At 37.2% G+C, this 12,738-nt stretch overlaps 3 protein-coding genes across 6 annotated transcripts; 2 read left to right on the plus strand and 1 right to left on the minus strand.

Annotated features, from left to right (window-relative positions):
• Positions 1–2,459: 2,459 nt before the first annotated feature.
• On the plus strand, positions 2,460–6,146 carry LOC125185167 (putative late blight resistance protein homolog R1B-17). The gene is made up of 3 exons (XM_048081663.2): positions 2,460–3,159; positions 3,513–5,760; positions 5,982–6,146. The coding sequence occupies exons 1-2, from the start codon at positions 2,719–2,721 to the stop codon at positions 5,727–5,729; spliced, it is 2,658 nt and encodes an 885-aa protein (XP_047937620.1). The 5' UTR covers positions 2,460–2,718; the 3' UTR covers positions 5,730–5,760; positions 5,982–6,146.
• Positions 6,147–7,218: 1,072 nt separating this feature from the next.
• Positions 7,219–8,046, plus strand: LOC125224328 (uncharacterized). The gene is made up of 2 exons (XM_048127712.2): positions 7,219–7,593; positions 7,847–8,046. The coding sequence occupies exons 1-2, from the start codon at positions 7,278–7,280 to the stop codon at positions 7,897–7,899; spliced, it is 369 nt and encodes a 122-aa protein (XP_047983669.1). The 5' UTR covers positions 7,219–7,277; the 3' UTR covers positions 7,900–8,046.
• Positions 8,047–8,058: 12 nt separating this feature from the next.
• On the minus strand, positions 8,059–12,344 carry LOC125224327 (transcription factor TGA2-like). 4 transcript variants are annotated; one of them, XM_089058093.1, is made up of 11 exons: positions 12,182–12,344; positions 12,028–12,104; positions 11,869–11,930; positions 11,718–11,783; positions 11,392–11,463; positions 11,252–11,311; positions 9,129–9,206; positions 9,017–9,041; positions 8,669–8,946; positions 8,341–8,592; positions 8,059–8,255 (listed from the first exon to the last, which is right to left on the minus strand). In XM_089058093.1, exons 1-11 carry the CDS (start codon positions 12,220–12,222, stop codon positions 8,109–8,111), a joined length of 1,158 nt encoding a protein of 385 aa, XP_088914219.1. In that variant the 5' UTR covers positions 12,223–12,344; the 3' UTR covers positions 8,059–8,108. The 4 variants fall into 4 exon arrangements, with proteins under 4 accessions (XP_088914219.1, XP_047983665.2, XP_047983666.2 ...); XM_048127708.2 differs by having other exon boundaries at positions 12,025–12,104; XM_048127709.2 differs by lacking the exon at positions 11,392–11,463 and having other exon boundaries at positions 12,025–12,104.
• Between the last annotated feature and the right edge of the window lie 394 nt (positions 12,345–12,738).

Raw genomic sequence — 12,738 nt, forward strand, 5'->3', positions numbered from 1 at the left:
ATGTGTGAAATGTGTGAAGTGTGTGTAGTATGTGAAGTGTATGCAGTGTGTGAAATGTGTGTAGTGTGTGTAGTGTGTGAAATGTGTGTGGTGTGTGGTGTGTGTAGTGTGTGAAATTTGTGGTGTGTGTGAAATGTATGTAGTTTGTGTAGTGTGTGAAGTGTGTGAAATGTGTGAAATATGTGAAATGTTTGTAGTGTGTGAAATGTGTGTAGTGAGTGCTAGTGTGTGTAGTGTGTGAAATATATGAAATGTGTGTACTGTGTGTGAAATTTGTTTGTGTGAAATTTGTGTTGTGTGTGAAATGTGTGTAGTTTGTGTAGTGTGTGAAATATGTGAAATGTTTGTAGTGTGTGAAATGTGTGAAATATGTGAAATGTGTGTAGTGTTTGTAGTGTGTGTAGTGTGTGAAATGTGTGAAATATGTGAAATGTGTGTAGTGTTTGTAGTGTGTGTAGTGTGTGAAATTTGTGTAGTGTGTGTAGTGTGTGAAATATGTGAAATATGTGAAATGTGTGTTGTGTGTGAAATGTGTGTAGTGTGTGAAATGTGTGAAATATGTGAAATGTGTGTAGTGTGTGCAATGTGTGTTGTGTATGTAGTATGTGAAATGTGTGTAGTGTGTGAAATTTGTGTAGTGTGTGTAGTGTGTGAAATGTGTGTAGTGTGTGTAGTGTGTAAAATTTGTGTAGTGTGTGAAACGTGTGTAGTGCGGGAAATGTGTGAAATTTATTTAGTGTGTTTAGTGTGTGTTGTGTAGGGGTGGGTCGATACGATATATCGTATCGAAAACGTTGTATCGTGTATCGTATCGAAAATATCGATATGAAAGAATTTCATATCGTTATCGTATCCAAAGTTTCGATATATCGAACTTTCGATATAAAAAAATTTCATATCGTTATTGTATCGATATTTCGATATATCGTACCGAAATTCGATATATCGCTAAATATCGATATATATCGAAATTTTCGATATATATATATATATATATCGAAAATAAAATATCGATATATATCGAAAATATCGATATATCGAAAATTTTCGATATATATCGTATTTTCGATATAAAACGATATATCGCGATATAAGGAAATTCATATCGTTATCGTATCGAAAACTTACGATACGATATCGTATCGTATCGAAAATTACGATGTATCGAAAATTCGATAATTTTTTGATATTTTTCAATACGATACGAGCGATATATCATTTTTTCGGTATTTTTCCCCAGCCCTAGTGTTGTGTGTGTAGTGTGTGAAATTTGTATAATGTGTGTAGTGTGTGAAATTTGTGTAGTGTGTGAAACGTGTGCAGTGCGGGAAATGTGTGAAATTTGTGTAGCGCGTATAGTGTATGTTGTGTGTGTAGTTTGTGAAGTGTGTGTAGTGTGTGAAATGTGTGTAGTTAATTGTTAAACTATCTAATTTTATGACTTTGGAATTCCAATTTTCTTCTTTTGATATGGAATTCAAATCATGGAATTGAAATATTTGGAATTATAATTATATTCTAATTCTATTCATTTTTGTGATACGAAAATGGAATTGGAATTGGAGGCTCCAATTCCAATTTCATAGCTCCGATTCCATGTTCCCAAACACACCCTTAAGTATTCAAGAATTCTTACTTTTGTTGTTCTATGATACTCCCTCCGTCTCCGATTAAGAGTCATACTTTGACCGGGTACGAGTTTTAAGAAATGTAAAGAAAAGTTGGTTGAAAAAGTTAGTGAAATGTGAGACCCATTTTTTATATTGGTTTTATAATAAAATTTGAGTGAATTGAGTTGGTAGAATGTGTGACCTACTTACTATTTATGGTAAAAATAAAGTGTGACTCTTAATTAGGGACGGACCGAAATGAAAAAATGCGATTCTTAATGGGAGACGGAGGGAGTATTATTAATAAGAAAGTAACTACTCCGCCGTCATAAAATATCTAATCCTTTTACTCCATCACTTACTTTACTCTCTCTTATTTTTTCTATATATTTTCCCTCTCCTATTATATTTTATTATCATTTAATTCATTAAATATAATTTTTTAATTTTCGTATAAAAGAAAGAGTGACCCAACTTCTTAATAAATACTCCCTCCGTCCCGGATAATTCGTGTCACTTTGACCGGGCACGAGTTTTAAGAATTGTAATGAAAAGTGGGTTGAAAAAGTTAGTGGAATGTGGATCCTACCTTTATATATTAATTTTATAATAAAATGTGAGTAGGAATGAGTTAGTGGAATATGGGATCCACTACCAAAAATAGTAAAAGTGAAGTGGGACAAATTATGCGGGACGGATCGAAATGGAAAATTGGGACGAATTATCTGGGACGGAGGGAGTAATTGACGAGGGGGAGAGAGAGAGAGTAGTGAACATCAATCTTAATAAATAATTCATGAATAGTTAATTCAAATCACAAGGTGGAATACTCGATTTCTCATCCATATACAATCACTTGTTATATTGAATGGCACTATGCAACTTTCTAATCGAAATACCTCAGTGAGGACTGAGGATCACCTCATAATTAAATTTCTGTGTAATTTCACCATTATTCATTTAGATGGTTTTGGGCCGTGTGGGGCCGTCCAAAGTAAACGAAGACTTGGTGAATTGAGTGAGGTTTGGTGTAAATCGGAAGATAAGAAACCACGACGACGACGACTTCTCCACTCTCACCGTTGACCACCGAGAGAAGAAGCCTCCGATGGCCGACGCCGCCGTGGAGTTCCTTCTGGAGAATCTGAAGCAGCTGCTTCTCTACAACGCTAACCTCATCCTAGACGTGAAGGATCAGGTCGAGCTCCTCTACAACGACCTCACCTTGTTCAAGGCCTTCCTCAAGGACTCCACCGAGAAGCGGAGCAAGCACGAGACGCTCAAGGAGCTCGTCAAGCACATCCGCAACGTCGTCTACGAGGCCGAGGACGCAATCGACACCTTCGTCGCCCACGCCGCCGTGCACAAGGCAAGGAAGCACATCGGCAAAGCCATCCATTTCATGGATTACTCTAAGAAGCTCCACAGCGTGGCGCATAAGATTCAGTCCATTCGTTTGAGAGTGAAGGACATTTACGAGAATAAGAGGTTTGGATTCGAAGCTCTGCACATTGGGGGCGGATCTGACCGAGCAACCAAGGAGAAAAAGGTGCAGTAATTAAAAGAGTAAAATATCTTCGTTTTTTGTTACCTTTTCTGTAAATTTGACATGATAATTTTGCTGAATTAGTTCATGATTCTCAACTGTTTTCCATTGTTGGTGAAGGATTATGATCATGAATCGATTATTGAACATTTTAGTGTGATTAATTTACTGAAATTCGATATGATAAGTTAATTTTGTTGAATCGAGCGTGGGCAAGTTTTTATGTATCATAGATGATTATGATTTCTGAACTCTTTGTTTGCCATTGTTGGTGAAGATTATGATCATGAAGCCACGATTCTAATCCGATTAATTTATTGAACCAATTTTATCTGACTAAGTCATTTTGAATACAGGCTCCGATTGTTGAAGAAGACAATGTTGTGGGATTCGAAGATGAGGCAGAAAAAGTGGTGGATCTTCTCACTAGAGGATCTGTTGATCTGGAAGTCATCTCGATCGTTGGTATGCCAGGGCTTGGTAAGACGACATTGGCTAAAATGATTTATCGTGATCCGAAAATCGAATACGAATTCTACAAGCGTGCTTGGGTTTATGTTTCTCAAGACTACAGTCGTAAGGAAGTGTTCCTCAACATTCTAAGTAGTTTTGTGCAACTCACTGACGACATGTATAAGATGAATGATGAAAATCTGGCTAGAGAGCTCTCTCAACTCCTGGATAAATCGAAGTACTTGGTTGTTATGGACGACGTGTGGACTGAGGAGGCGTGGAATGATCTCAAGATTGCCTTCCCCAAGAACAACAAGGGGAGCAGAATCTTGATAACTAGTCGGATCAAGAAGGTTGCCAAGCATGCTAATCCGAATGCAGAACCTCATAATCTGCGGTTTTTAAATCCAGACGAGAGTTGGAGGTTGCTCCAGAGGAAGGCATTGGGTTCAGAGAATTGCCCTGATGAATTAGTGAGAGATGGAAGACATATAGCCAATGTGTGCCGTGGTTTACCACTTGCAATTGTTGTGATCGGAGGAGTTCTGCTAGAGAAAGGGATGGACGGGTGGGGGCAGGTTGCCAGTAGTGTGGATGCATACATTGCTATGGATGAGGCGAAACGCATGGATAGTTTCATAGCTCTCAGTTACAACGACTTGCCTTACCACTTGAAAGCATGTTTTATCTACCTTGGGATGTTTCCAGAGGATTTTGAAATCCCCGTGTGGAAATTGGTTCGCTTATGGATTGCAGAAGGATTCATACAACACAAGGAGGGGATGAGCCTGGAGGATTACGCGGAGGAATACTTGGAGGATCTTGTCAATAGAAATTTGGTGATGGTGGGAGAGTTCAGATCCAATGGTAAACTCAAAACATGTCGTATTCATGACATGTTGCGTGAGTTCTGCAAAAAAGAAGCACAAGAAGAGAATTTCTTCCAAGAAATAAGGCGTTTTGATCAAAGCACTTTTGTGTCTTCCAATCCAGCCTCAGAAAGGTATCGCCGCCTTTCCATTCATTCCCGCGTCTTGAACTATATCTCCTCAAAACCAAATGGCCCACAAGTTCGTTCGTTCTTGTGCTTCTCGACTGAGGAAAGTATCTTACCGCCAGAGCACATCTCATCCATCCCTGCTGCATTTAAGTTGCTCCGAGTGTTAGATGGCCGCTCCATCATTTTCACGCGTTTTCCCACTGATCTCACGCAACTCGTCCATTTGAGGTATATAGTACTTTCTTGCAACTTCAAGATTCTTCCTGCTGCCTTATCTAGCCTTTGGAACATTCAAACTCTAGTTGTTGAGACTTCTTCGCGCACACTTGAAATCAAAGCGGATATATGGAAGATGATTCAGTTGAGGCATGTGAAAACCAGCGCATCCACTACTCTGCCACGCCCTCTCTCAAAATCAAGAAAGAGCAAAGATGATGTCTTGATGATAGGGAACCTACAAACCATTTCAACCATATCGCCCGAGAGTTGCACGGAGGACATGTTTGCCAGGATTCCCAATCTGAAAGTTCTAGGCATTCGTGGTCAGTTGGCTAAACTTCTCGAGAACAAGGGCGGGAGCATGCTATTTGATGGTCTCGGGAAACTGAGCCATCTCGAAAATCTGAAGTTGTTGAATGATGTGTTTCCCCGTCCACCTTCAGAAGGGAGATTGACTAGCCTTCCTCAGAGGTACAAATTCCCGACAAAGCTCAAGAAACTCACTCTCTCGGATACTTTACTCGATTGGAAGGAGATGTCGACTCTAGGAATGTTGGAAAACCTTGAGATCCTCAAGTTGAAGGATAATGCATTTAAGGGAAATTGGTGGCAGCCAGATGATGGCGGCTTTCGTTCTCTCAAAATTCTGCATATTGGAAGGACCGATCTAGTGACCTGGCATGCTTCGGCTCATCACTTCCCTAGGCTTAGAAATCTTTTCCTTAAACACTGCACTTACCTCGGGTCACTTCCCTCAGGCTTTGCAGAAATTTTGAGTCTCCAGTTTATTGACCTATATTGTACAAATACATCAGCTGCTGCTTCTGCTAGAGCCATTAAGCAGAAAAAGGAAGAGATTCTAGGCATATTGAAGCTCTCTATTTATCCTCCGGATCAATGATCGTCACTAGAATGAGCTCATTCCTTCACAGGTAACTGAAAATAAAAACTTTCAAGCAACAATTAACTGTTTATTTTGGTAGTTAAGGTCTGAGATCATGAAAACTATAGTTCTTTCATAGAATAACAGAGATGGCCATAACAATTTTTATAATAACATATGGAATGTGAAATTTGAATTTGCATCATGTAGTGATTCACAAATCTCTTGCACTAAGGTTTGTTTACGTTATTGGCTCATTGATTTTTGCAGGTGAGGATGTCAAACAAATGAAAGATGATTAATAAGTTCTTGACTTCTATTGGATGTTGGGAGAAATGTGTTTCATGTTATTATTCAGTAATGCATTGAACTCCTCCTTTGATTTGTTCTCTTTATTGATCCTACTGCTATAAATTTTTCTCCATATTTTCTAAACTCCAATTCATCTTTTATTTTATTTTATAATTTTTTGCCTGCGTTGGTTAGTAATTAGGATCTTTTTATAAACCAAATTAAACTTTTGATCGTCTGAATAGTGAATTATAATTGGAGTTACTCAAGTAACTAATTAATATCCATGAATATGATACCTTTGTTTGCTATTACTATAAGAGAGAACATATTTTTTGGTCGGTGAACTTTTCCAATATACTTATCATTTTTTGTCCGTAATGTTTCAAAATAGCATTTGAGGTCTATAAACTTTGATTTAATATCATATGAGTTACTTCTTTACTAAATTTTTTTGGGCGAAAATAGCCTTAAGACTATTGTGAAGGGCAATTCAGTCGATTTACTCTCTCTTACGTTAAACTATTTAATTTATCTTTTTTTCTTTCTTCTATCCATTTCTTCTCTTTTTCTTTCTTCAAGTTCACGTTTTGAAGACTTACTTCCTATTAAGGGAAAGAAAAAATAAAGAAAGAAAAATTAAATATTTTATACTAGAAGAACATAGAGTAATTAGACTTAATTGACCTTCATGACCTTGAGAGTATTCTTCCCCGAAAAAATTTCGAAGCAATGAATAAGTAGTTTATATGATATTAAATCAAAATTATGGACCTCAAATGCTATTTTGAGACGTTATGATATTATAGTTAGACAGTTTATTCTATACTACATATTTTAAGGTTTCCTTATAAACTAAACCAACATTGTTTATTGCGCCATCAAATAAATACCATGCGATATCGTATTGCATCCCGCCTCATCAATTGTAATACACACAAATTAAATGTACAATTGGGAAAAAATTTCCAAGGGGTTTAAAAGCAGTTTAAGGCTTTTAATACCGATATAAGACTTTATTAACAGAATATTCAATGCAAGGAAAACTGATACACGCGAAGAATCAAATTCTGTATTAATTACCAATTAATCTCAATAAGAAAATTTGAAACCCAAACATGCACTACACTACAAATATAGGCATATGTGATCAAATAAATAAATATACTGTATATAATAATATCTCTCAATTGCTTTGCCATTTGGAGACCTGTCCACTGCCCTTTCTCCGGCCCGCGACTATATAATCCTTCCATTTCATGCAATTTCTCATCCATGGATTGTGACAGGATGCAGGAGCCCTTCGAGGAGGAAGATGACGATGTTTTCTACTGCGAACTTCGCAGGCAAGTCTTGCAATTGATGGCTGAAGACGATGACGATGATGTTTGTGAGGCGAAGGCCATGGAGGTCCGTAAACAAGGCCCGTGTATTGGCGCTCCGCAGCCCGTTTGCTATCACGGATGGCCCGGGATTAAGGAGGGCTGCGATTTTGCTGCGCCTGCATGGATCGTCAACTTGTGGCGAAGTGGAAACGGGACCGGTGTTTTCATACCTCAAGGAGTTCAGTCTAGAAGAAAAAACAGATCAAGTATGTCTGTCTCCCTCTGTATATGCCTCTGTTTGATAGAAATCAGTATGGTTCCATCCTAAAAGCTAAAACCAATTGGTGATAGAAGGATTGCGTCATTAGACGTATATAGTGGTTTCAGTTTTTTCATTACACTGATATGAGATATAGTTATAGTTATTTTTGTTTCATTTGCCAACACTGTCTGTGTCTCTGTCTTTGTCTTGATGTTTCATTTTCTTGCCTCATTTGTTGTTGTGTTTTGATGGTGCAGGAAGGAAGAATAGTAGAGGAAAGGGACACAAGCGAGCAGAGAGAATGAATTGAGTGGCAGAATCATTTGATACTATAGCATAGTATATGTAAAGATAAAATAGATATGTATGGATTTAATCTGTATTTTCATAGTGAAACATATATATGTGAGTGCAATAATATGAAAATCATAGATGAGTTTATAATTTTGCAATACAATCGGATTCTTGTTGAATAATGGATTACTAATCTTCATTCACAACAAACAAAACATGGATGATTCATTCCTTGGGGCGCGCTAGCCACAAGGAGCTCAGAGCTCTGAGCCTCGCCTTGTAGTCGTTGATTGCAAGGAGAGCCCCTGCAGCTTGGCACGGGCTCAGTATCCGCTGCAACTGTTGCAATGTGTGCAGCCTAAGAAGGTCAGCCTGGGAAGAAACAAAGGTGAAGATTGTGATATTTGCAGAAATTGAAATGAAATAGAGAGTTGATTGGAGTGTCTATCTACTCTACCTGATTAAGGAAACTCTGAATGGTGTGAACGTTCGACATTGCAGTAGCCATGTGGCTCGCGTAGTCGACCACGTCCCCAGAAGAGGGACGAGCAAGGGAGGACGAGGAGAGTGTGAGCGTGAGCGAATGCTGCAGAGCTTCCATCCCCTGAGAGAGCGCATCCTCTGCCTGCTGGCACGACTTCTGCAGATTAAATATGCATACCAACTGCTCCTCACTAAGGCTGAGATTCTGCATCTGTTTCTCAACCACCTGATTTCAATTCAGAATCGGTTACTACTTAATCAGGTTCACATATTTGGTTAGCTCAATAACGATGAAACGGCACCTTGAGCAAGTCTGAGGAGCGGAATCCACCCAGCCACATCAGCAACCTCTCCGCGGGAGTTGTCCAGGTGCCAGAGAGGATATGAAACATGTCGGATCCAGCGCCCTTGCTCTTGATCCCGTGAAGGTCACCGTAGTGAGAGATGGCCGCATCAACCAGGAGATGCACAGTGGTGTCGTCGCCTTCACCGGAGAGCAAGGATGATCTCAGCTCATCCATGAGCCTCTCGTGTTCACCTAGCCAGCGCGCGTGAGCCCTGTCGAACGCATCATCACGCCCTGCAAATCGTCCACTCATGACTCCAGACTAGCGCATCAAAACATCAAACTTGTAGTAATCTTCACTCACCTATCGAATGCCTCTGCTTGGCAGCCTGCATTTTCAGTTTTCACAATCTTCTTTTAATATTTGCAAATCTTATAGGAGTATGAAATTTCTAAATAAAACAACAGAGACATACCTGGTGACGTGCTTTTTCGAGGGCCTGATCGAGTTGTAAGAGCCTTTTCTGGCTCATCTCTAGCTCTTTAACGTATGCCTGTCCAAAATCAATTCAAAATAACTTAACTTATCAAACTGGATCTGAATTTTGGTTTTTAATTCAACTATTATTTTCACACAAAAATTAAATAAATAATCTTTCATTTTTATTTTAATTTGACATTACTACAAATATCTTTAGCAACCGTTCACATATAAAATTCAAAGTTTATTGGAAAGCTTTCGGCCATACATTTATAATACTGCATAGTAGGAGTAATAAGAATTAAAATTTCACACGATTTTTCTGGCTACTTTCCGTAATTAAAACTCAAAAGCAGTACTATCTGTTATACTAGAATATTATCATCGAGATATTTTCAGTGATAACATTCAAATTTTACATTACAGTTTAGAGGATCAAGTTTTGGGCCACATAGTTAGGACTGATGTCGAATTCTAGAAGGATTAAAATACATACTCTATGTCCAACCAAAATAGTTTTGATGGTAGACATTACACGTTTAATGTAAAATTATTACTAAAATATACTCCCTTCGTCCCACGAAAGATGTCACACTTTCTTGTTTGTCCCACAAAAGATATCGCATTTCTCTTTTTGAAAAAAATTCTCTCTCACATGAATATAAAAAATATATTTTTTCTTTTCATTTAATACACAAAGCAAAATCTCCTAAAATCTCGTGTCGTCCCATAAGTGTGACATCTTTTGTGGGACGGACGAAGTAAGAGATATAAAGAGAAAAAATGATTAAAGTACCATTAGTGAAAAATGAGATACATTCCATTTAGGGAAAAAAAACTTATCATAAATACTCATTCTAAGCGACACATTTTCTTTTGGGATGTTCCACTCTAAATGACACATTTCTTAAAATAGAAATACTATTACTTTCTCTACTTTTTCCCTCTCTCATACTCTATTTTCTCTACTTAACTCACAAAACAAAACTATATAAAATCTCGTGGCGAAAAAAAAAATGTTCTACTTAGAGTAGGACGGAGGAAATAGATATAGATTAATTTTGATGACAGTCTAAAAGACTACTATGAAACATGATTATTTTCCATGCAAGGAGCTAGTACATTTCTTGAACAGAAAATACTAGTGGGTATATTATAAGCGACTAAACTTTCAAAAATCATACTAAATCATTCAAGTGAGTTCACTATTTATACATAAAAGGTTATTCTATGAATTCTTAAGTTATTTGAGTTGTATTGTACTTTGGATTGTCTCAAGTTACTTGAGTTATTTTTATTAGAGAATTTGCATCGGAGACATGGAAGGGGGCCTTGATGCTGAGGGCGGCAGGTGTCCCCCTCTATTGTGGGCGGACGACAATAGGACGACGACAACATGAGGAATCAGCTAGGGCATAGCGACGGGCGTGGGTGGAGTCGCTGCATCGGCCGACGCCTGTTGTGGGCTGGCAAGCCGCGACGGGGCGTGGGGGTTGGAGGAGGTGAGCTGCATTGGAAGAATAAGAAGAAGTTGGGGAAGAAGAAGTGGTGGTTCCATTTCAATTGGTTATGCATTTCTATTTCAATTGATTATGAATATCTGTAATTTTCCATTAATTATGTATTTATGCAATTAATTCTTTTAATTTTTTATTAATAGTTGCCTTAATAATTATTTAATTTTTTAACTACTGAGGATTGATTTTCTTTATGATTTCTTTTTTTTAAACCTTAATTAATAAAAAATGGTGGAATTTCTTAATTTATAAATCTTCAGTGCATAAATATATTTTTAAATTTCACTAGTTTTTAAGTATTTTTTATTTTTTTATGTTTTTAATGAAATAACTTCAAGTTATATGTTATCTCATATTTCAGTTTTAAAGTGAAATAATAATGCAAATTAATATGAGAGGTGTGGGGAGAGAGCATCAAAACTTGCAGAAAAAGAGGGAATAATGACTTGACGTTGGAGGGCATCCAATATGAATGACCTTATGGGTAAAAAACCCATAAGATCTAATTCCACTTACTTTATTCTATATCCTACCCTCTTATAGATTTAACCCATTAAATCTAACTTTCTTAAATCAAGTGACATAGGATAGGAGGAAGTACTTTTTTTCTCATTCGACTTTTCCTTGCTGCTTCCCGATTCTGAGCTAGTTTCACGAGTTTCTGAAAATAGATGAAATGAATAACTAGAAATCTTCGTTATAGGAACGATAAAATGAAAACTAGACTCATAAACAAGTAACCTTTTGGTTACGAAATCTCTCATTGGATTGACCACTAGAATCCCCACCAATATTCAATCCTACTCCAGCTAGCTAAGAAAGATGAAACCAAACTATAAATCGTTAATCAAAGACAACCATATAATTGAAAAAACCTTTGATTTTAAGGTATTATAACGATAAATAATACCGAAATTGTACCATTTCCAGAATAAAACAAACCAACATCTTGATTTAACAAAATCAATGACCATGTAAAACCTAAACTACTTTCGACATACTATCATGAGTAGATCAACGAAAGAATATGAGAGGAAACAAAGAAGATAAAACCCTGATTTTTATACCTCACTGTGATTTGAAGTGTGATCTGCTACAATGGGATCATCCCACTTCTCAAACTGCCCTAAACTCTGACAAACCAAACATCGTTTTATCACCAAACAAATTTCATAGATGAATTAATTAGTCTTTTCAAAAGATTTAAAAAAAACTTACTCCACCGAATTGCAAGCTACCAGAAGCATTGCTTGCTTTGATTCCATTGTGCATCGAGAATACTGCAATACAGTAGCATATTTATTGAATCCAAATATCAACAAAAGTGTACCATTTCTGAAATTTATTTATGAGAGAAAGGTGCAATGAGTGTACAACTAGTTATGTCAGCGGAATCTACGTGTTGGATTCCATTTCCAGCAGACTCATTTCCATTCCAATCAAATTCATGACTTCTGCATTCACATTTACTCTACTCAAAACATATCAATTAAATATTGATAAAAAGAAAGAGATTTATAGTTATTATGACCTTGTAAGGTAAAAGGGATCAGAGTTGAAGTTATGCATCATCTCTCCCACCTTCACTGTGTGTCTCTGCAACTACCCTAACTCCATGTAGAGAAGAAACAAATACTAACAGCCAAGAGATAAAAGAGTATAAATGAGTAGGGAAATTTCGACAGCATTAAAAATCCTTTTAAAAATCCTTTCCTTTTTGAAACAAGATAACGAAATGATGATGCGATTTTGATACAGCGCTAACACAACCCCATTATTGCGTCATGATGATCCGCTCTCATTCGGATCAATGGCCCCACACCACATTTCACAACTTTAACATCAATGTTTATCGTGACTTTTATCGTATTTCGTAAAAAAATATGGTTTCATATTTCGATATAAAGGCCATTATCAATTTGTTACACGGAGAGAGAAATTCAGTCCAATAGTAATGTCTTTGGATATTTATGGTCACGGTAAATAGTTGTATACGGTTGGAAGGAAGTTACGAGACACAACATATAGATGAATAATGAGTGCCGAATGATAAACGGGTGGTGACAATATATAACTCTCTCTGTCTCA

The sequence above is a fragment of the Salvia hispanica genome, chromosome 1 (assembly GCF_029641045.1).
Source record: "Salvia hispanica isolate PSC_SH4W2 chromosome 1, Shi_PSC_v1, whole genome shotgun sequence".
Taxonomy (NCBI): domain Eukaryota; kingdom Viridiplantae; phylum Streptophyta; class Magnoliopsida; order Lamiales; family Lamiaceae; genus Salvia; species Salvia hispanica.

Bases quoted from the DNA above. Each gene is read 5' to 3' on its own strand.
- LOC125185167 (XM_048081663.2), top strand. From the start codon at position 2,719: ATGGCCGACGCCGCCGTGGAGTTCCTTCTGGAGAATCTGAAGCAGCTG. The intron at 3,160-3,512 runs GTGCAGTAATTA...TTTTGAATACAG, and splicing joins GAGCAACCAAGGAGAAAAAG to GCTCCGATTGTTGAAGAAGA.
- LOC125224328 (XM_048127712.2), top strand. From the start codon at position 7,278: ATGGATTGTGACAGGATGCAGGAGCCCTTCGAGGAGGAAGATGACGAT. The intron at 7,594-7,846 runs GTATGTCTGTCT...TTGATGGTGCAG, and splicing joins TAGAAGAAAAAACAGATCAA to GAAGGAAGAATAGTAGAGGA.
- LOC125224327 (XM_048127708.2), bottom strand. From the start codon at position 12,222: ATGATGCATAACTTCAACTCTGATCCCTTTTACCTTACAAG. The intron at 11,464-11,717 runs GTATAAAAATCA...CATCTTTCTTAG, and splicing joins ACACTTCAAATCACAGTGAG to CTAGCTGGAGTAGGATTGAA. The intron at 9,042-9,128 runs GTATGTCTCTGT...CTGAAAATGCAG, and splicing joins TCGAAAAAGCACGTCACCAG to GCTGCCAAGCAGAGGCATTC.